The sequence below is a fragment of the Crocodylus porosus genome, unplaced genomic scaffold (genome assembly GCF_001723895.1).
Source record: "Crocodylus porosus isolate Cpor-Errol unplaced genomic scaffold, CroPor_comp1, whole genome shotgun sequence".
In the NCBI taxonomy this organism is placed as follows: domain Eukaryota; kingdom Metazoa; phylum Chordata; order Crocodylia; family Crocodylidae; genus Crocodylus; species Crocodylus porosus.
In genome coordinates this window covers 179,468,758-179,489,984 of record NW_017728906.1, presented here as the reverse complement: position 1 = coordinate 179,489,984, position 21,227 = coordinate 179,468,758, and the positions used below count along the sequence as shown (strand labels likewise).

Sequence of the window (21,227 nt, the reverse complement as noted above, 5' to 3'; positions counted from 1 at the left end):
GGCCTCGGGCTGACGGGCCGCCTCCCCCTCCTCCCTTGCAGGTCGCTGCAGGCCGGGCTGGCGGCGCAGGCCTTCGGCTTCGACCAGCGCTTCGAGCTCCCCCGGCAGGAGCACTTCGTCCTGGTACCAGGGGGGAGGGAGGGGGCCGGGGCCTTTCGGCTCTGTGGTTCTTCTCGAGGCAAAAACACGAGTGGGATTGCGTGCCCCGAGGGGGCTGGGTTTTCCTAGGTGCCGCCAGAGTACGGGGACAAGCTGCCTGGGGTGCACATCCACACGACCAAAAGGGGCCGGGACAACCATTTGGTGAACTAGGCGGTCAGAATAATAAGCAGAACAAAATAACAGGAACATCGGTTTAAATGGCAGCCCCTCAAGTGCCTCTTAGTCCTGACTGGCAGCCCCTGCCCCCAGGCTGGTGGTGCCCCTCACTCCTGCCCAGCACACCCACCCCACAGGGGCCGCTCTCCTCACCGAGCCCTAAAAGTTCACTCTAAACTTATTTTCCTCTATACTGAAAGTGGTGGAGGCACCAGTTACCCTTGGAGCGCCCTGGATGGTGGTACTTGTGTTGTTTTAATTTGGTGGTGCGCAATCGGTCAGTTTGGGAACCGCTGGCCTAGGGGATCTCTTATACTGGATCAGCTGCGCAGGTGGGATGAAGTGGGACAAGCTTTGGGATGCCGGACACCCTTCCTGCAGTGTGGGCCCGAGAGACTAAGAGCGATGTAGCCATGATGGTCCTGAAATGATGCGGGAGGCAGGGGTTTCTTAGGGTGCTGCTGTCTTTCATTGGACCAACTGTTAGCCAGTCAATCCAGAGGCTGGGGATGTAGCAATAACTTTCCTCCTTTCTTCCCAGTCTTTTGCAATCCTTGTACAATCAGTCACAGAGAGTTACTGAAAAGACAACAGCAGGTAGTAGGTGGAGTTTTGTTTTCATTGTGACGTTGCTGCTAGCCTAGATTTTCTTCAGTTTTGGTAGTTGTCCAATAGTAATAGCTATTTTTGTTTTTACTTCTTTTTCTGATGTTGCATGTTCTGTGATGGTTGCTCCAAAGTATTTAAGGTGTTTTATTTTTTCTAGTTTCTCATTACCAATGTTTACTGACCAACTACATAGTTGACATAAAGTTAAACCAGCCCCTTCCTCCCCCCTGTGAACCCTTACTTGAAATCATAAGAAGAAAGATGCAGTGGTTTGGACCAGTAACAAGAAGACCCCGCATGCTTGCCAACACCAGATTCCCCTAGGTTGGCGGTTCCTAAACTCTGACCCATGCTGTGCTTAACTTGCTGTGCCTGGCTTCCTATAATCAGAGACGTGAGGAAATGTCTTGCATTTGAAAGCTTGTCTAACTTTATCCCAACCACATAGTTGGTCCAATTAGGGTGATATCTTTTATTGAACCAACTATGCGGTTGAGATAAAGTTAAACAAGCTTTTGAAAGTAAGAGGCTCTTCCTCAGGTCTCTGATTACAGGAATCCAGGCACAGAAAGTTAAGCACAGCATAGGGAAGGGGCTGAAGGAGTTTGTCTAACTGTGTCCCAACTACACAGTTGGGCCTGTAAAAGATAACACCTTAAGAAATCCTTGCCTCTCAAATGATTTCGGGACCATCACAGTTAAAAGTTGAGAAGCACTGCACTTCTGTAGAAATTCACCTGCACATGTAATTAATGTAACTGTGTATTCATTTACAGCAGCTGTCCCCCCCACACCAATGGCAGATCTAGGATGTTGACAATGTCAGTACAGGTGGTATGGCGCCTTATATATAAACACAGCACATTTTTCTCCAGTTAAAGAGAAAGTTGAAGCTTTACTAATATGGTAGGGGGCCTAGTGCTGTATTATTCAGTTTAAGAGAAAAGAGAAAACAAATACAGCTTTATTGGAATGCACTTCAATTTGCTAGATAAAATATCAATTAAAAATACAACAAATTAGGCAAAAAATTGTCAGCAATTGTTTTATTAGTTCTGTAGTCATTGTAGTTAAACGTTCGTCTCTAATTCAGATTTGTAAAACAAAATCTAGCCTTCTTGAGCATCTTGGCAGTGCATCAAACAGTCATTCACTGTCAGTCATTTCCACACGTGAATTAAGATTTTTACGTAGAGCTAAAAACAGGCTGCAGGGCTGTGAAATAGAAGACAGACATTACAAGGAATGGCTAAAAGATAGCCAAAGTGTAGAAGAAAGGGTAGCTTCATTGATTGGACATCAAGACCATTAAAAAGGAGAGAGGGTTGTTAATACCTGTGGGGTGAAGAGAGATTAGCAGGGATTGGGTAGATTATAATAAGTGATGAATGAGATGAGCTGGGATGATATAGTTGGGGGTGGTTCTGCTTTGAGCAGGGGGTTGGGCTAGATCAGTGTTTTTCAACCCATGGGTTGTCACCTAAAAGTGGGCTGCAACAATATATGAAAAGATCATGAACAAATTTAAAAAATGGATCAACACACTTTAGAAATGGGGTGTCCTTTAAATGAGAAAAACATAGGAAACTGGGGCTTTTCTCTTGCAGGCTGGCAAAGTTCCAGCCTACAAGGGGCTGCTTGGACCCCCTCTGCCTCACACACTGGGGGAAGAGAGCTGGGGGGTGGAGGACAGCGGGTTGGGAGTGAGGGGCATTGGTTTGGGACTGGCCATTGGTGTTTACAAAAGGGTCCTGATACAAAAAAGGTTGAGAGCCACTGGATTAGATGACCTCCTGAGGTCCCTGCCAACCCTAGTTTTCTATGACTCTATGAATTCCCTCAGCACTGTTCGAACAGAAATGCCATTGCCCCTCCCAGGCAGTTGGTTTTAAAGTTTGGGTAAAGCAGGAATCAAAGTGGGGGTGCAACTACACCACTGAACCTCCTTGGATCCATCCCCACCCCACACTATGTGCTCCTGCATTCACTCTCTGGAAAATGTAGGACCTGATTTTCAGAGGTACCAGGGATCTCTAGTTTGTGTTGACTTCATCTGGAATTGTAGCTGCTCAACAGAGAAACTATCTTAAGCCTGTAAACAGAGCTCTTTAAATAAGTAGGTGGATATGAAAGTTCTGTGCACCTCAGTGAAATGATTTTATTTTCACGAGTATTCACCTCCAGGATTTAAAACCAAGTTGGTTGTCTCCTATTTGTTGAATCGACCATTTGTAGTTCCAGCTTGCTTTTACTGGAGATGAAGACACAGCTGTTTGAGGTTTTAAAGGGATTCACATACACTCAGAAATGTACATTTTATCTCCTGCTAAGATTATTCTGTATCTTGAATGTTTGAAGACTTACACAATGCATCTTTTACCTCCATAAAATATTTTTTAGGTTTTAAAATCTAAACAAAAACATTAATAAAATCAAACTCGTTCATACATTTGATGAGTTTAAGACTCGATAGAACTATTTAGAGCATTTAGCCTGATCTAGTGCATATCAGAAGCCTTTCAATTTCATCCAGTATTGAGCCCAGTAAGCTGTATGCTTGACTGTGCTGAAGTTTTAGCTAAAGTATATTTTCAGCAAGTCAGCCCATTTTTTATTTGAAATTTATAAATCTACCATTTTCTTTGGTAGTTTGTTCCTATGAGTAAGATTTTTTTCCCCTGAAGATTTTTTTGGTTTTTTGGGGGGGTGAGGGGGAGGGGGTGTTAATGCATTATTTCTAGTTTAGATGTGTCTGGCATCAGCTAGCTGGGTCTTGCTTTGCCTTTCTATTTTAGATGAAAGGGTCTTTTAGTTTCCAATATTTTTAAATATATACTTGGAACAATCTAATCAAGTTAACTGTCATGCTGCTTTTTGATAAACTAACCAGACTGAGCTCTTTAAGTCCTCATTGTAATGAATTTTTCTCCAGCTTTCAAATAACTCTTATGGCTCTCTCCTGCACCCCCTCTAAGTTGTCAACTCCCTTTTCTTAAAATGTGGGTACTGGAATTATGCATCATAGTCCACTATGGGTTTTACCTGTGTTGCATGCAGATATGTAACTTCCCAGTTACTTTCTTGATATTGTGGGAGTGATATTGTAGCCATGATGATCTGGGAAAAATGCAAGGGACAAGGATTTTTATTTTCAGAGACCTGAGGAAGCATACAGTGATACCTGAAAGTTTGCCTGTGACTAGGGCCTTGTTTAAATGGCATATTCAGCTGGTGGTACAGTGGCTCCTTTTATCTTGGAGGTCCCCCTACGTGCTGTCCCTCTCCCCACACTGTTGATTAGTGGAAGGGTTCTGTCAGCCCAGCCACTTGCTCCTAATGACCAGGAGAAGAAACAGCAGTTTTAAATATGCTGCGGTTTTGGTTCTTGCTGCTGACTGGACAGGAAGCAAAAACTGCGGAATACTTAAAACTGTGTTTTTCGCCTCCCAGCCATCAGGAGCAAGCGGGGAGACCAGTGGGGCCTTTCCACCAGTCAGCAGCAGGAGGGTCGTAAAAGGGGAACCTCAAGATTAAAAGAGGTGCTGTGCTGTGAGCTGGGCCCGTGATTAAAACCAAGCCCTACCTATGACCATCCCAGCTATACAGTTGGTCCAATAAAAAAAATCACCTACAAAAATTCTTGCGTCTCAGTTATTGTTTGCTGTTCTGCAAATACTTGACTTCAAACTAGCACGTTAACTATGTCTCTGCAAATACACCCAAGGATTGCATGAGCCCTTTTTTTACTACAGCATCTCACAGGGAACTCACTCAGTTGGTTATCCATTATGACCCCAAGTCCTTTTCAGAATCAGTGCTTTCCAGATACAGTTACCCCATCTGGTAAATGTGGCCTTTGTTTCTTGTATCCAGAAGTCTGACTTCACACTGATTTACTGAATGCATTTTTTTTAATGGATCCAGTTTACAGGGTGATTAGTTAGCTCTGTATGGCTGCCCTGCCCTCCTCCTCATTTACAATATCCCTGATTTTATTGTAATCTACAACAAGCCTGTCTGTAGTGACTCTCTAGTACAGTTCACTTCAGAATACCATATCAGCTGAATACCATATCAGCTTTTCCATTTTTTGCTTGGTATTGATCTTGGTCTTACTAACTTAATGACTAGGCTAACTAATAATTATCTAGGAAAGGGCTGTCTAACTTCTAAGTGGACAGGGGCCTACACCAGTGGGCGCTGCATACTCCAGAGACCATACTAGTTTGAGCCCTGGGGTCCTAGGCCATCACCACCCCTCACCATACTGTGCATATGGGCAGCCCCCGCTTTGCGTGTGCATGTGTGTGTGTGCAGGTGCACGTGCATGCACACACACACACACACACACACACACACACACACACACACACACACACACACAAATTGTGTGAGTGGCCCCCACCTCATTTCACTTGCTGCATTCACAACCCTGCACCATGGGTTGTGACACCCTGTCTCCTGGGATGGGAGGGAGAGGGAGCTTAGAGACCCCAGGTGTAGCATCAGCCCCTCATAGGCTGTCAGCTGGACAGCCCTAATCTGGGTCATTACATTTCCCTTTTTTGGAATGGTGGCACAATGCTAGTATCCTTAAGTCTTCTTCAGCTTCCTGGTATGTCAAGGTTTATTGAAAATTAATATTGCAGGTCTTAGATTTTCTCAGTAATGGCTGTTTAAGTGTCTTGCAGATTATCTAAGCCTATTATTTTAACCCTACACACCCATTGCCCCACACATAGGGGGCTAAGGCTTGGGTGTGGGGAGTGGGTTGGGAATGAGGAGCACTGGGTTAGGACTGGTCATGGGTGCTTACAGATGGGGTCCTGGTACAAAAAAGGTTGAGAACCACTGGTCTAAAGAGAATATGAAAATTATGTATGACTTGCTGCAGAAGAAAATGACGCTATATTACATGATGTCGCTTATTTAAAATATATAGGGCCACACTGTCCATCTTTAGTATGAATATTTTTGGACATACTTTTGTCAGATTGCATGCATAAATGCATTTGGGTACACAGAAATCATGAGTATGTAAAAGAAATTGCTTTGCCCAAAAATTCATAGACATATACTTGATGGCATAATTCTGGATATGTAAAATTTGAAGTCAGACTGAATCCAGTTTTTAATTGGGTTCCTAAGAGGTATATCCTTTAACTAACTCTCATTCTTGATTTAAAATTTATAGGACTTTTTTAATGATCCAAATGTGAACTCCAATTTGAAGTTGCTTTCAGGTTCTGGAGAGTGGACTACATTAGGTAAATTTAGAATATTTTTTCTTTTCTTTTTTTCTTCTTCCTATGTGGTAACTTTTCTCATTTTAAAGGTATGTAACACTGATGACTTCTATCTGTACCGTTACCTGGATGAAATAATAAATGTACACCAGAAAATTCCTTTAATACAATGCCTTTTAACAATAGGTAAAGAACATTAGTTTATGTTACTAAATCATTGTTTTATAGCAGCAACAATTTAATGGTATTTTTTCCAGATGGTCTACAAAAGTAGATAAGGCTAGCTAATATGTTCAGTGGTGCTGCAGACTTTGTTCCTCTCTGGTAAGAACAACTGTGTTTTTGTAAAGATTGGACACTTAGGTTGTGCTCTGGGTTGTGTGGACACAAGGTAACCCAGTCACCTGTGTGACAACCAAGAATCTACTTTGCAACAGGATAATGCCCAGGAGTGTTTTGCATACAGATACAACCATAACTGTCCTATGTCAAAGATAGCTGGGAGAAAGGAAGAATATCCCTACACAAGCACAGCCTTCAATTACTTAATGTGCATTTTGTGCATGTGTGCACAAGGGTGGGGAGGTGCTTCTACTGCCCCCTCCATCCTAGTCCCAGCTCCTTGTGGCATGAGCTTGGGGAATGCCAAGTACTCTGTCTTGTTTTAGGCAGCAATGTTTCATCTTGGGGTTCTGCATTTGGCCTTTAGATAAACAGAAAACACAGAGAAGACGCCAAGAATTTCTCTATTTTGAGGCCCATTACAGGTACCCTTTTCCCAGCCAGACTTTAGCAAGCTTAACGAAAGACAGTACCCCGCATCATGAGTAGATCTACATCTGGCCTTCTACTGCTTTGCACAAGAGCCTTCATAGGTTTTGTCTTGCCTGTGACTTTTCAGGCCATCCTTTGGGAAGGTCAGCAGATTGCCCTGTGCTCAGGGTAAAGAGACACCTGTCAAATATTCACAGGATTTTATCTTCTGATGATCCTTGAATGTCTTCCCACTGGGCACAAGAGTAATAGATTTTATTTCAAATACTATATGTGTTATCTCTCTCTCTCTCTCTCTCTCTCTCTTTTTCTCTTTCTCTCTCTCAGATCCTAAATGGTCATCATATTTTTTCTGCATACTTCTGTAAGAAATGTTGCTTCTGGTTTAAAAGCCAGGAAGCAAAAAGTGGTCTTCCAGTATTCTAGCAATGTCCCCCAAGCATTCAGATTCCCAGTTTAAGATTCCCTGTACATTTATGAATGCAGAGGCACACTTTATAATTAAAGTTCCCATCCTCTTCCATGAGTTCTTTGGAAGATTCTAGCTAAAAAAGTTAACTACAGATCTGGAGGAAATGAGTGACTGGTTACTACTTCATCTAAGTTGTTAATCTAGATTCAAATGCTGTGTTTGTTTCCTTTTTTTTTAAAGTCTCCTTAGGATGCATGAGGCAGTCAGTATCTAAGGAGTTCAGCTAGAACATGAAAAATTTACCCAGGAGCTTAGGACACATCCAGACAAGCGTGCACAGGTGGTATGCAACACCGCAGACCCATCTGCGGGGCTGCACACTGCACGTGCCGCACATGCAAGTGTTCCCTGTGCTGTTAATTTGCAGTGGTGGGGGAGAAGGGGGAGTCAGACACTAGGAAATCCCAGTGTCAAAAAAATCCGTACCTGAAAAAAATAGGGCAGCACAAATGGCGGCAGCGCACACCTTGCAAAACCAAAACCTGGCCAGCTAGAGCCATTCTCTGACTGCCAGCCAGGATCTCCACTGTAGGATCACTGTGGCTTCAGCCCCTGGAGGCCCCCAGGACCCCAGGTAACGCTGCTGGGGCCAGCTCAGTGTTGGCCACAGCCTCCCCTTCCCCACCTGGGCAACATGCCGTGCGCCAGAGTGCGCATCCACGGGTGTTCCCCCAGGACAAGTGGCAGAGTCGCAGATTGTGCTGCTGCTGTTTGTCCCCAAGGAAACGTATGTTCCTGCTCGTGGGGACACACACTTTGAGTCTGGGCAGAAAAATATGTGGTGCATCCATACTTACAAACCAATACCCACCCAAATTTATATTTTAACACTTTATCAGCCTTTTATTTATATATTTTGCATTTGTAATTCCTTGTTTTCTAGACTCACACTTTCCCTATGATTGTAATGTATCTTTTCCATCCCATCCTCGCCCCGCCCCCCCCGCCCCGGTGATTATAAGGTATCTTCTCTTTCTCCTGTCTTCAATGTCTTTCCTTTTGTCTTTGCCTGCTCTCCTTATCCTTACCCAAAAAACTCATTTGTATTTCTTTACTAACTTATTGCCTCAATTCTTTGAAGTTTTTACCATTTTTTATCCTAGATGTATGGGACAGAGATTATGTAAAAATTGGGGGGCTGGGGGAAGTGAGACAGTACTGAGGTGTGAAGTTATGCCACGGTGGTTTGGACTTCCTACTCAATACTATCACAGAACTGTGCTTAAGGGTTTCTTTCAGTGTACAGCTGACATTTTAGTTGTCCAGTAAATGCATTTACTTATTGGACACCTAAAATGTCCTCCCTATGTCCTTCTGTCTAGGTCAGGGTTGTCCAAATGAGAGGAAATCTGTGGCCCCTGGGCTGCCAGTCTGAGTGCTGTTCACCCCATTGCTGTCCTGGTGCTGCTACCAGTGTCTCCAAGCTCCGCTTCATTTCTCATTAGCTGGCGGAGGGGAAACAGCCAGAGAAATGAGAGATTGGGGTATGGTACTCTACTCCTGTCATGCTTTCAATGTCCTCTGCCTTATTACTAGCCTACTGCTCTTAGCTTTCCCAAATATCAGAAAAGTCGAACTGGTCTGATTCTTGTCAATTTGATTGCTGCTTGTAGTGCTTTGAGTAGCTGCAGTGAAAACAAACCAATGGTTTTCACTTTACTGTAGCAGTAGCACTGCACCTGCCTGTCAGCAAACTTAGGAAGGGAGCAGTGCATCTGTTTAGACTCAGTTCACACTTACAAAGCTATCTTCAAAGCACTAGAAATGTCTTTTTAATAAATAAAAGCTTAGATTCTACAGAAGCTTATAGCACTTGCCTGGCAAAGGTTCCTAGTGGCCACATACAAGCTGACTTGTCAAGTTTTGATGACAGCCATGTAAAGTCCAGCTTATTTTTTTTAAATGCAGGGTGCTGTTTATGTTTGAAGGGTATCCAGGTTGTAGCCATATTGGTCTAGAAGAAAAAGCAATCAGGACTTGGTAGTAGAGATGATATCTTTTATTAGACCAACAAGATTTTTGAAAAAAAAAATCTTTAATTGCAAGCTTTTGGGCACAAACACCCTTCATCAGGCATTGGAAAAAAGATTGTAAAAGTTCTCCTGGATAGGAATTAAAGTTCATATTTCACAGGATTTCACAGAGGAGTCAGTAGATGGAAAACTCCTTTGGGCAGTCAGTTCATAGCTGATATGGAGCCTCTCACCTCCTATGAGGATCTGTGATGATGGAAATTACCTTGAAACAATTCCTGCCCATGGCAGGGGGTCGGACTTGATGATCTGCTTAGGTCCCTTCCAACCCTACCAACTATGAAAGGCTGAAGCAGGATCTCAGGTTTCAGGTGGTCACAGTTGCTTCCTGCTTGGGAAAATATGAAGATTTCATTTTAAAAATCAGCTAAAATGTAAATGTTTATGTGTGAAGTTATTCAGCATCTAATTCTGCCTGCACAGGATCAAATTGGGTCCTTTGGTCTTTTTCTCACAACTTCTAAATTAAGGCTTGGCTCAACTACCATTAAAATCAATGGAAAGACTCTTTTAAAAATATATTGCCCATTTCCTGTGAATTTGCAGTCAATTGATTAGAATTTGATTCTTTTTTGAGAGAGTCACTCCTTGATCCATGTACAGAATGTGTGGGTTTTATGAGAGAACACTTTTTTAATGGCTATATCAATCAGCAGGAGTGTAGTTACAAAAGTAATTTTCAGGGGTTTTCAGTTGTTCTTCCTGGTATCTTACTTCTGAATAAGGTGCTTTTAAAATCTCAGACGGAGTTTCTGCCTAAATAGTAGGATGTCTTTTCATAACAGCATAAAAGACCTCTTGAACTTTTTTTTCTCTAAGCCTGATTATCTAGGTGAAATTGATTTTTTTTTAAGTAAATGTGGTTGTTTTTGGAAATAAATGCCCATTTGATCATTATTCTGTATGATTCATGGGAAAATATCCAAGGGAAAAAAGACCTTTTGAGTTAGGCTTTCTAAATGGGCTGTGCTTTGCTGGCGTCAGCATCAGACTGGAATGTCAGATTAAACTGGGTTCTGTTAGAGGTGTTACTATTTATGCTACTCGTTTTAGGAATGGTTCAGTGTCTGAAATCTGCTCTGTTCCCACTTTGTATGTTAATAAAGTACTGGAGATGAAAACTGTGTAGTTTTTTTAGGTAAAATACTAAATTTGACAGAGCACTGTGTAGTTCCTTGTTTTCCTAAACAGCCCATAACTTTCCTAAATTCTTGTATTCTTGTTTAGTCTCCTATAGTGGAGAGAAAAGATAGAAACTGTATGGAAATTGGAGTTGTGTAGACATACTGCTTTTGTAAATGGAAGAGGAGATATGCACCTTTATAGATAAGTAAATAAGATATATATATGTAGAGTATGAGCTTTTGTGAACGCATATTTACTTCATCAAATACTGTGAAAGGACATGCTTTTGTGTAAAACCATGCTGACTGCTTTTTTGGAGTCTTTTTTGCCACACTTTGAAAAAGAGGGCAATCAAAGATGCATACAAGGACAGAGTCCTTTCTAGTTTCTGGTTCTGAAACATTTAGATTTTATAATGTTGCTATTGAAATGTAATGGCTTATTGACTCTCAAGTGTGGCAGGAGATTATGATGTGGCTCTATAAAGACAATATATTCTGAAGTCTAATAACTTTCCTTTTCTTGTAACACTTTTAGTTCTGCATACTTCCTCATCTGTTACTTATCTTGTTTGTTAATGCTCCTGGCTGGTTTACTGATTCAGGAAGAAGTGTATGAGGCTGAAAGAATGCTGAATAATAGCCAGATTTATTGCTATGCTTGCAACTATTTCTCTTCTAAATATAGCTCTCTTATTTTTGTTAAGGGTAGTTGCAATAATAATAAATTTCTTGGCGCAGTATTGTTTGGGCTAATTATTTGTATTCTGTGTACAACTATGAGAATGTAAATTCATGAACTGTTTAAGTAATAATTTAAAGTTACTGTGTTTTCATTTTGGGTTTTTTCTTATTAATGATCTCGTCTGTCTTTCAGGTACCAACGTAAAAAATATCGAAGCTACATTTGTTCCTTGTACACAAGTTTCCATGTCATTTTTTGACCGATTGTACACTGAAGGAGTTGTTAGAGAGACTGGGCATATTGTGAAGTGTTATGATGAATATTATGATGACATTCTCATCTCAGATGAGTTAAGGAAGGTCAGTACAGCATTTGAGATATTCTTAGAGTAGTTTTTATACCTTTTTTCAGATACGACTAACTCTTATTATCCATTGTTTTTTACAATGGTATCTGTATGCTTCTAAAGGCAGAATCAAGAGTCTGTAGTTTGAATTCCTGTGTGGTGTCATAACAACAACTACTTTACCAGTTGCCTCATTTTTTTCCTTTTGTACAGAGAGGCAAAGAGAGCAGCTTCTTCTCACAAAAGAAGGAGGAGAAAGGAGTTCCTCATTCCCTCACAAGAAAAAATGGTGCTAGTGCCTCCTCTTTTTCTTTCTGTCTATATGGGGAGAATTACAGGTGCCAATAGAATGTCCTACTGACATGATTGTGGACATTCATAACAATTAAACCATTCCAAAATATAATTGATTGGGATTCCTTGATTAGGAACAGATGTTTGGGACATTCCAGGAAAAATATCTTTAAAAGTATTTTGAATTTCAATAAAAGAGAGGAAACGATTAAATAAAGGAAAATGATATAAAGTAGAGGTGAACCAATACACCATTCCATATTGGATCGGCACCAATATAAGGAGAATTGACAGTATCAGCCATCGGGTTTTTTTGGCTGATGTGCTTGATAAATGCCCTGTGCATGCATGCAGCCGTAATGCAGCCTGTAGGCAAGCCCAACAGCATGGAGAGCAGTGTCCATCTGGTAAATCTGTTGTGGTAGAAGGGGTGGGAGGAGGGAAGGGTCATGGGGGGAGCAGATTGAGGTCCCTGCAGTGAGGGTGGGAGTGGGGCTGGGACTGGGGCAGCTGCTGCCTAGCTGGAGTGAAGTGGGATGCAAGATGGAGCCGTGGCTCATCCGGCTGGTGTGGGAGGGGGGTAGCTCCTGCTGCCACGCGCCCCTGGCAGGGCATGGAAAGCATATATCCTTGGATCTGTGCACAGGGCAGGGCAGGCTGCAACTGTGACCTGGGACTGCTGTGCTGGGCTCTTCCTGGGGTAGGGCTGAGCCAGGCTGCAATCAGGGTGGGTTGTGGCAGCAGTACTGAGAAGGAGGGTTGGGGGACTACGGTGAATTCTGGAGTGGCTGCAGCTCCTACCCCCTGTAGCTCCCTTTCAGTGCCACTTCCACCTGCCCCAAGTGTAGCCTGGCCCAGCCCCCTGCCGGGAAGAGCCCAGTGCAGCTCCAGCCCCAGTTCACAGCAGCAGCCCACCCACACACCTCCATGCCCTGCTGGGGTGCATGAAACAGTGAGATCTGGCCCCCCCACATCTCCTAGACAAGCCACTTGCAGCTCTGTCCTGTACTCTGCCACACCCGGGCTGGGCAGCTCCAGCTCCCCTCCCCCCTACGGGAGGGGCCTCAATTTTTGCCCCCTCACCCTTTTCACCACAACAAACTTACCAGTCAGACGCTACTCTTCAACCTGCCAGGCTGCATATTGGAAATCAGATCGGTATTGGCCGATATGGCTTGTTAAAAATCAGCCATCGGTATCGGCCCAAAAAACCCCTATCAGTACACCCCTAATATAAAGCTATAAAGCTTGGGGAAAAAGTTCAGAAGCAGGTATAGTGCAGGGATTTAACTTTGAAATGCACACGATCCAAACTAACAGCGTTTCTTTTTGGATTATCGTCTTATTCCTTCCTTCACTTATTATCACTCTTATATCTTAATGGTACTTAACTCTTAGTACTTTTAGTAGTCTTCATCCATAGGTAAACTTTAGCTCAGGTAAATATTTTCCCCATATTATTTGCAGTAGTGTGATTCAAGTGCATTCTTATTCAGAAAAGTGCCCCGTAACAATCAACAGATCTTTTAATGTATGTGTATCTTCTGAGTTAATGACTTGTAAATGAGGCTTATTTTACTATAACTTGTTCTGGGCTCGCACAGCTAAGTTTGAGAGAGCTGTATTTTATTTACCCTAGTGCATCTTTAACATAAGCACTTAAAAACAATCAGCCATTTACACTTGCCAGATCTGTTGAAGACAATGAGTTTGCATAAGTGGCACTGATAAAAGTTTGACCTGCAAAACTGGTCTGTCTTGAAGTTACAGGAAGAGGAAAGAGCCATCAGATTCCAGGTTTAGCTTGCAAACTGGCAATTAAAATTGTCGGGTGTTAACTTGTAAGTAGAGAACATTTTCCATGAAAAGTATTTCTTGTCAAAGGTGTTTATGTAATTTGGAAGGGGAGAGACAATACACAAAATGTTGTTTCATCCTCTCCCAACAGGATGGATTCCTGTAACTGTATAATCTTCCATTTTTAGTGAATGGTATTCCATAACATTGTTGGTTGTGGCCATGTTGGTCTAAGGACATAGACAGACAAGGTTCTTTGGGTAGATGTGATATCTGATTAGACCAACTGAGTAATTAGAAAAATTAGTATTCCATAGGCACCCCTACTGGCAGATCCCACTGTAGCTTGTCAGAAGTTATGTGACACATCCAAAATTGCAAAAGGAGTTAGAAGCCAGAAGTTCCTGGCTTCCATTTATGTGCTTAGACTTCTAGCCATGCTCTTATTTAAATTCCTAATCTTACATTGCAGTCAATAAAGGAACTGGATCAGTCATTTATCATTGTTAAATAAAGACAAAAAGGATACTGATTGGCAGCTCTCCAACATAACAAATTCCTGTTTGGTGTCACCAAAGAATACAGCTGCGTAGTTCATTAACATCACTTCATTGATTCAGTATCACAATAATTGTCCATGCTGCAGGGAATAAGAAAATTTTCAGACAAAATCAGTTCTTTTGGCACAAATCTGAAAGCTGGGGCCTGCAATCTATTCTGTAGGTACAAAACAAATAAGGAGTTTATCCCACAACAGAAGATTTCTACCTGATTGAAAAATATCTCCCATATTCCATATGAAAATAATAATGGAAATATGTAAACATACAGCAAAATAGTTGCATTGTTTAATGTTTCATTACAGATCAGGAATTGATACTACTTCTTTTTCCATACAAGGTTTTGCTCCTGGAAGACTCAGACCATTTTGATTTATTCAGCCAGTCAGAACGTGAGGAGTTTCTCTTCTGTCTTTTTAAACATCTTTGCCTTGGAGGAACACTCTGTCAATTTGAAGATGTACTTGATCCATACTTAGAAACTACAAAGGCATTATATAAAGATCTTGTGAGGTAAGGGTTTCCCATTCTTAGAAACTGATTTTTCAAACATGCACAAAGTTTTATGTGTGCAGCTGTTCATAAAATTGTACCTACATGTTTTGTTATTAATGCATTTACAGTATATGGTATGAAAGTATTTAAAATTGTTTATATAACGGTAGTGCAGGGGTGGGCAATTATTTTGGGTGAGGGGCTGCTTACCAAGTTTTGGCAAGCTGTCGAGGGCTGCATTGGTAGCCCTGCCCCTTGACAGATGCCCTGCCCCTGTTAGCATCTTGTGACTGGAAATTCTGCCCCCTAACCACTGACCTTTGCCACCCAAAGTCCCTCCCCTTGCCCCTGGAAGTACTCCTTTTATACACACATGTACTGTCCCTGCCTGCCCTACACACACCATCCCTGCCTGCCCACACACACACACACACACATTGGCACAGCCTGTGCTCCTTGGTCTGGTGATGGAGCCAGCAGCCATCTGAGCAGGGCCGGGGTAGGAAGAAAGTGAAATGGCTGGGGGTGGGCAGGCTGAACTGTTCAGTCCTGCTGAGGCTCCTCCCAGGTCCTATGGCCCCTGACTCTTGTCGGCTTTGACAAGCTGCTGGGGCAGATAAATATTAATTTTCTAAATATTTTAGGGGCCCCGTGAGCCAGATAGAATGGCTTGGTGGGCTGGATTCAGCCTGCAGGCCGTATTTTGCCCACCCCTGAGACAGTGAAATACTATTGTTTTACAAATGGTTTTAACATAATGATAGCTCTCATAGTATCTTTCTTTGCTATATTATAAAGCTTAGGCATAGATGATTAACTTAATTCAGTAGTGCTTAATCTCTGGCCCACAGAGCTGTGTCTTCCAGTCCACAGATCTCTCCATAGGCGCGTCTACACAAGATGTTTACTGCACAAGACTTATTAGCTGAGTAGTAAATATTGCGTGTCTAAACATGCACCCCTATTAGGCTGGAGTAAACTAATTTACTCTGCAGCAGCATGTGTGCGGACACTACCCCAGCTGGCTGTGGCACAAGGGTGCTTCAGTGTGGAGGCTGACTGCTGGCTAGCCCCACACTGAAGCACCCTTGTACCTCAACCAGCTCCTCCAGAGCACTTTGAGCCTGGGAGAACAGCCCTGCTTTGGCAGGCTGACCCCCTGGACCCTCTGCCAGCCGGGACTGCTCCAAGCCAGCTCAACATGCTGAACTCCCAGTTACACATTTAAACAGCACTGGAATTTATTGCATCACATTAATATGCATGTGTAGACGCACCCCATGGGCCGGTCCAGAAATTTGGCAACAGAAGAGCAGTGGCAACTTTAATTGCTGCTCCCCTGCTGCCAAATTTCTGGACTCAGGGGGAGCCTCGTGGGCCAGATAACAAGGGCCTGCATGCAGGGTTGGGCCACCATGTGCGGTTGGACTGGTGCGCAGGGCTGGAAGTTTGGGAACTACTGCCTAAATTCCCAGTTTAGAGACTTTACTGGTTCCATCAGTTCTGTATACTGAAAATGGGAAATACTACTGGGACCAGATAATGTGGTCAGTTTAATGTAATACCATAAAAAAAGAACAGTCTCAGGCAAAATCAATACACTCTTTTCATAGTTTCATAGTTGGTAGGGTCGGAAGGGACCTGAACAGATCATCAAGTCCAGATTTATCTAGTAAGAGGAAAAAATACACTAGCCACTTGTGGAAATATGTAAGCTCTTAATAACTTCATTTTCCATACTCAACATCTTGCTCTCAAAAAATATACAGTGCATAATATATACCTCTAGTTTTGGCAAATTCACACTAAGTTCAAAAGTTAGTAAAATGATACCATCAGTGGTTATTATTTTTTGCATTGAAGATGCTGAGCATTTGGCCTTGGTTCAGTTAAGCTTTTAAGTACATATATATTTTAAAGATACAAGTAATCCTATTGAAGTTAAGTAATGAAGGTTACATGAAATGAGTCAGTGGGACAACTTCTGCCATTTACAATTAAACTTGTACTTAAGAATTTCATTGGATCAAGGCCTAAGTGCTCTGCTTCTTGCAAAATCAAGTTCTCTTTTGTCTTATGAATTAACCCTGAGGAAGGCTATGTAACTCGAAAATTTGATGCCTTAAAAGCCATCTGGGATAAAATAGTTGGGGCTTGATTTGTCTCCCATAATTTCTCTAACTAAGCACAATGAAATCAGTGGGGTTGGGCTGGTGTGTGGGGCTGGAAGGTTGGGAATTAGAAACTTGATTCTTGTCAACCTGACATAACTGACTGAGGTGAGCATTCAGGGCTTGGTTTAAGGAATCAAATAGCTTGTTGATTGTTCTTGAGACTGCCCTCCCACTTTTTCTTTTTGCTATTATATTAAATGGATTTTTAATTTTCATATTGCTTTTCCTGTTTGTAAAGATATATAGTGATGTATCGTTACGACCTTCCAGAAAACGTGAGAAATGGTACACAGGGGAGCAATTTTATAGTAGAGAGTTTGCAGCTGATATAGACTATGAAAATCAATTATAGTATTGGTTTCCTGGCTATAGTTAAAGTAGCAAATAGTATAGTAATATATTTTTAATCTAAATACTTAATAGGCGAGTGATAGCAATATTCAAAGCAGGATCTGTACTTTGTATTTTCTGTCTGTTTTATACAGAAGTTTAAAAATCAAAGCTAGCCATCCAACATACCAGTTAGAAGCTATCATATTTGCCTTCAAATTTAAGATGATTTCTCCCCCCACAATAATTAGATTTTGTTCATGGAAGATGCATAAATTTGTTTTAATTTTCCATGTATAAAGTCTAAGTATTGGAAGGTTGTCTTGAATTTGTCCCTCCCACAGCTGTGGGAGAGAAAGCAGTGGTGGAGGTCAAGGGGGCAGACCTCCACCCCTTGCCCCCTGCCTGGTCCTCTATGCCTGTGCCTGTCCCCCTGCTGCCTGCCTTGCCCCCATGCCTGTATCTGCCACCCTGCTGCCTGTCCTCCCCTGCTACTTGCTCCCACTAGAGCCTTCCTCCCCTGCCACTTGCCTCCTGGCCCCCTCCATGCCTGTGCCTGCCTCCCTGCCACCTCCTCCGTGGTCTTCCCCAGTACCTAGATTTGGGGCCAGTCTGGCTCTGGTGTAGACAGCAGCAGTGGCCCCAATACTGGCCTGTCTAGACAAAAAGAGTGGCAGCAGCTCCAGGCCTTGCTGGGTTGGGGCTAGAGCCAGAGCCCAAGGTAAGTGATGGCGGGGGTTTCTCTTTTGCACTCTCCACCCCAACTGCAGGTCTCCCTGTGCACCACTCCCCTGGTGTGGGTCTCCTCTACACTCCCCCCACAATGCACCTGTTCTCCCACTGTAGGAAACACCTCAACCTGGGGCAGGCAATGGCTCAGCTCTGGCTTTGGTCCCAGGGCCAAGGCTGAAGCTGGAGCTGAGTTGCTGCCTGCCCCTAGCTGGTACTCAAGTCTAAGATAAGGCTTTTTTTACCCATGATGATTGGAGGAAAAATCCTTGTCTTAGATTCAGGTAAATAAAGTGTTTTCATTTTGAATTAATATCTTGTTGAGGGGGAAACCTTGTTTATCATGGACTTTATCCTTTGGGTGTATTATTTTATGCTGAATATTAAAATTATAGCATGCAGAGGTCAGGAAAACAGATCTTCAGAGGTCAGGAAAACAGATCTTACGATGACAGGCTGAGAGCCATGGGACTCTTTAGCCTGGAAAAGCGCAGGCTCAGGGGTGATCTGATGGCCACCTACAAGCTTATCAGGGGTGACCACCAGGATCTGGGGGAACGTTTGTTCACCAGAGCGCCCCAAGGGATGACGAGGTTGAACGGTCACAAACTCCTGCAGGACCATTTCAGGCTGGACATAAGGAAGAATTTCTTTACTGTCCGAGCCCCCAAGGTCTGGAACAGTCTGCCATTGGAGGTGGTTCAAGCACCTACATTGAACACCTTCAAGAGTAAATTGGATGCTTATCTTGCTGGGATCCTATGACCCCAGCTGACTTCCTGCCCTTTGGGCAGGGGGCTGGACTCGATGATCTCCCGAGGTCCCTTCCAGGCCTAATGTCTATCTATGAAATGATAGCTGTTTTATTTAATTGATCCAGTCACCTGTTAGCAAGTCATGGGAATAACTTTGTAGAGTTAAATAGTCCATTTGAAAGATTCAGAATAATTTCTACTAATTGTAATAAAGCTCAAGAAAGCAATCTTGTAAATTGAGGAAAATGTAGGCCATATGGTGATCTTAGTTAAAATCTAGAACTATGGTTCAAAATTCTTTTATGTTGTGCTTTCTCCACCTTTGCTTTTCCACTTTTCTGAAACTACAATAAACATATATGTATCAGCCTCTTGGGAATTCAGGATACATTGTCACTTGTCCTTAGGCAGAACTCAGAGTTGTAAACAAATATGAGACACTTCCTACACTACCCAGGGGTTTGGAACGGAAGAGGGAGAATGAGGGGTGAGTTGGCCCAGCAGTGCTCCTACTTTCACTGTTTTTTTCTTAGCCACAAGCAAGTAGGAGGAAGACAACAGAGGGGTGGAACACAGACTTTTGGTAGTCTTAATTAATGTGTTAGACGAGCCAAGTCAGCATGATAGAGAAAACAAATACTGCTTTATAAATTGCTACAGTAGCTTACTCCCACTGTGAAAAATGGAACTAGGATAGGAGGTGTGAATCCCAAAGCTGTGTTTTTTCCCATGGCTGCCTCAGAGGTGGAATAATTATAGTACCTCAGTACTATGCTAGATACAAAATGTTAATCTAGCCTTTAGGTTTGATATCTGATGTTTATATCTGCAATATGCTGTTTTCCATCACTTGTTTGAAATTTGCCTATAGTGTCATGTGGATAATTACATATTTGTTCCTATAAAAAAAGTATTTTTCAGCTTTTCTTCAGCAGTCAATCTAGTCTCTTTGTTAACTTTAAAAGCAGGGCTGTCCCTAGTAGGGGGCAAATTGGGGTGACCAGCCTGGGCCCCACGCTTTGGGGGGCCCCACGGACAGTGCCGTACAGGCCTCGCCACTGGCAGTCGCCACCCCCACCTCCTGGGCCCGCACAGGCTGATATGCCCCAGGCCCCACACACCCCTAGGGATGGCTCTGTTTAAGTGAATAACTTAAATTACAGCTATTCCAAACATCTCATCTGATTATAAATAAGAGTAAATCACCGTATATGTAATTTACAAATATGGGCAAATATATAATGCAATCTATACTCAGGTGACTGCTTTCATTGACTTATATGGCACTTGTACATGGGGCTGCAGTTTCTGCCTATAGAACTGGACAGTTGCTTTCCTGTTGGCATTTTCTTGTTGGAATTTTTGTATCAACTTTAGTAATTTTCCCTAACCTAACAACCTCTAAATAACTTTTAAACTTTCCAATTTCTACTGCTGATTCCATCCTGTAATACTTAAATCATCAAAATAAGTTCTTACTGTAGAGTAGCACTAGAAAGTTGCCACCACCGAGATACCTCATGAACATATTACAGGCATTGAACAAGTGGTAGCTATTTTTAACATATGTATATATAAAGAGAGAGATAGAGTCTGGTATTTTAACTGTGTACTTTACAAGTTACAGAATCAAAATTAATTCCTCAAGGTTCCTAATCAGTTGGTCTGAGGTCTTTGGTTTTCATAGCATTATAAGAGAGTACTCAGGTAGTGCCCTTCAGACATACTGAACATGCTTACAAAGAGCTAGCAATCACAATGACTCTATCCTCTCCTTTCTTTTAAATCTTTCATGCCGCATTCACAACATACTGTCTGCTCCTCTAATCCCTAGCCTTAGCTTGCTCCCTGCATTCACTACAGCTGTTTCTGTTCTAATGCTGTTGAATGATGTTGGACAAAGTGCCTGGAGTATAATCTCTTCTTCCACATTCTTTCCTTTTGTGTCTCAGCTACCCTCTCCATTCCCACAGGGTCACTTCTGTTCTCTGAACCACTCTTTTGCTATCACCTCTAGTTGGCTCCTCTTTACTTAAAGAAGAGTCAAACCCTTATTCCCAGCCTCTTCCTTTCCATGCAGAAGTTCCTGTATGAAAACTTTAAACTACATACCTTTAAACATCGATAGATTTTCCCAAGTAATTATTTCATTTCACTCTAGTCTGGCTTTTACCTTTCTACTAGCTATCCTTTAACTACTCAAGCTGTTCTCTTGATTCCATACCCTTTCTGGTTCATTTTTCTTCTTGTTCCCCCATATGTCTTTTGACTGCTTTCCTTACTTGAGAAGACCCACCCCCCCATTCTTCCCAAACTGTTCTTCTATTGTCATTTTTCTTTTTCCTTTTATTCGCAAATCTTAAACCATGTTATGTACTCATTTCATATGACAACACTTCCTTCAGCTATCTCTTCTTGACCACTCATTCTGCCACTCAGCCTCTCCAATCCACTAAAACTCTCCTGATCAAGGTGACTGTTATGCT

The 21,227-nt window shown here is 42.4% G+C and overlaps 1 protein-coding gene across 1 annotated transcript in view; it reads left to right on the top strand.

Annotated features, from left to right (window-relative positions):
- The window catches only part of CUNH11orf70 (chromosome unknown C11orf70 homolog), a 43,440-nt gene that overhangs the window by 670 nt on the left and 21,543 nt on the right, over positions 1-21,227 (top strand). Inside the window, exons 2-5 of the mRNA XM_019528536.1 lie at positions 7-123; positions 6,122-6,194; positions 11,454-11,620; positions 14,599-14,771. Of these exons, the coding sequence (XP_019384081.1) occupies positions 7-123; positions 6,122-6,194; positions 11,454-11,620; positions 14,599-14,771 (530 nt within the window). The remainder of the gene's footprint in view (positions 1-6; positions 124-6,121; positions 6,195-11,453; positions 11,621-14,598; positions 14,772-21,227) is intronic.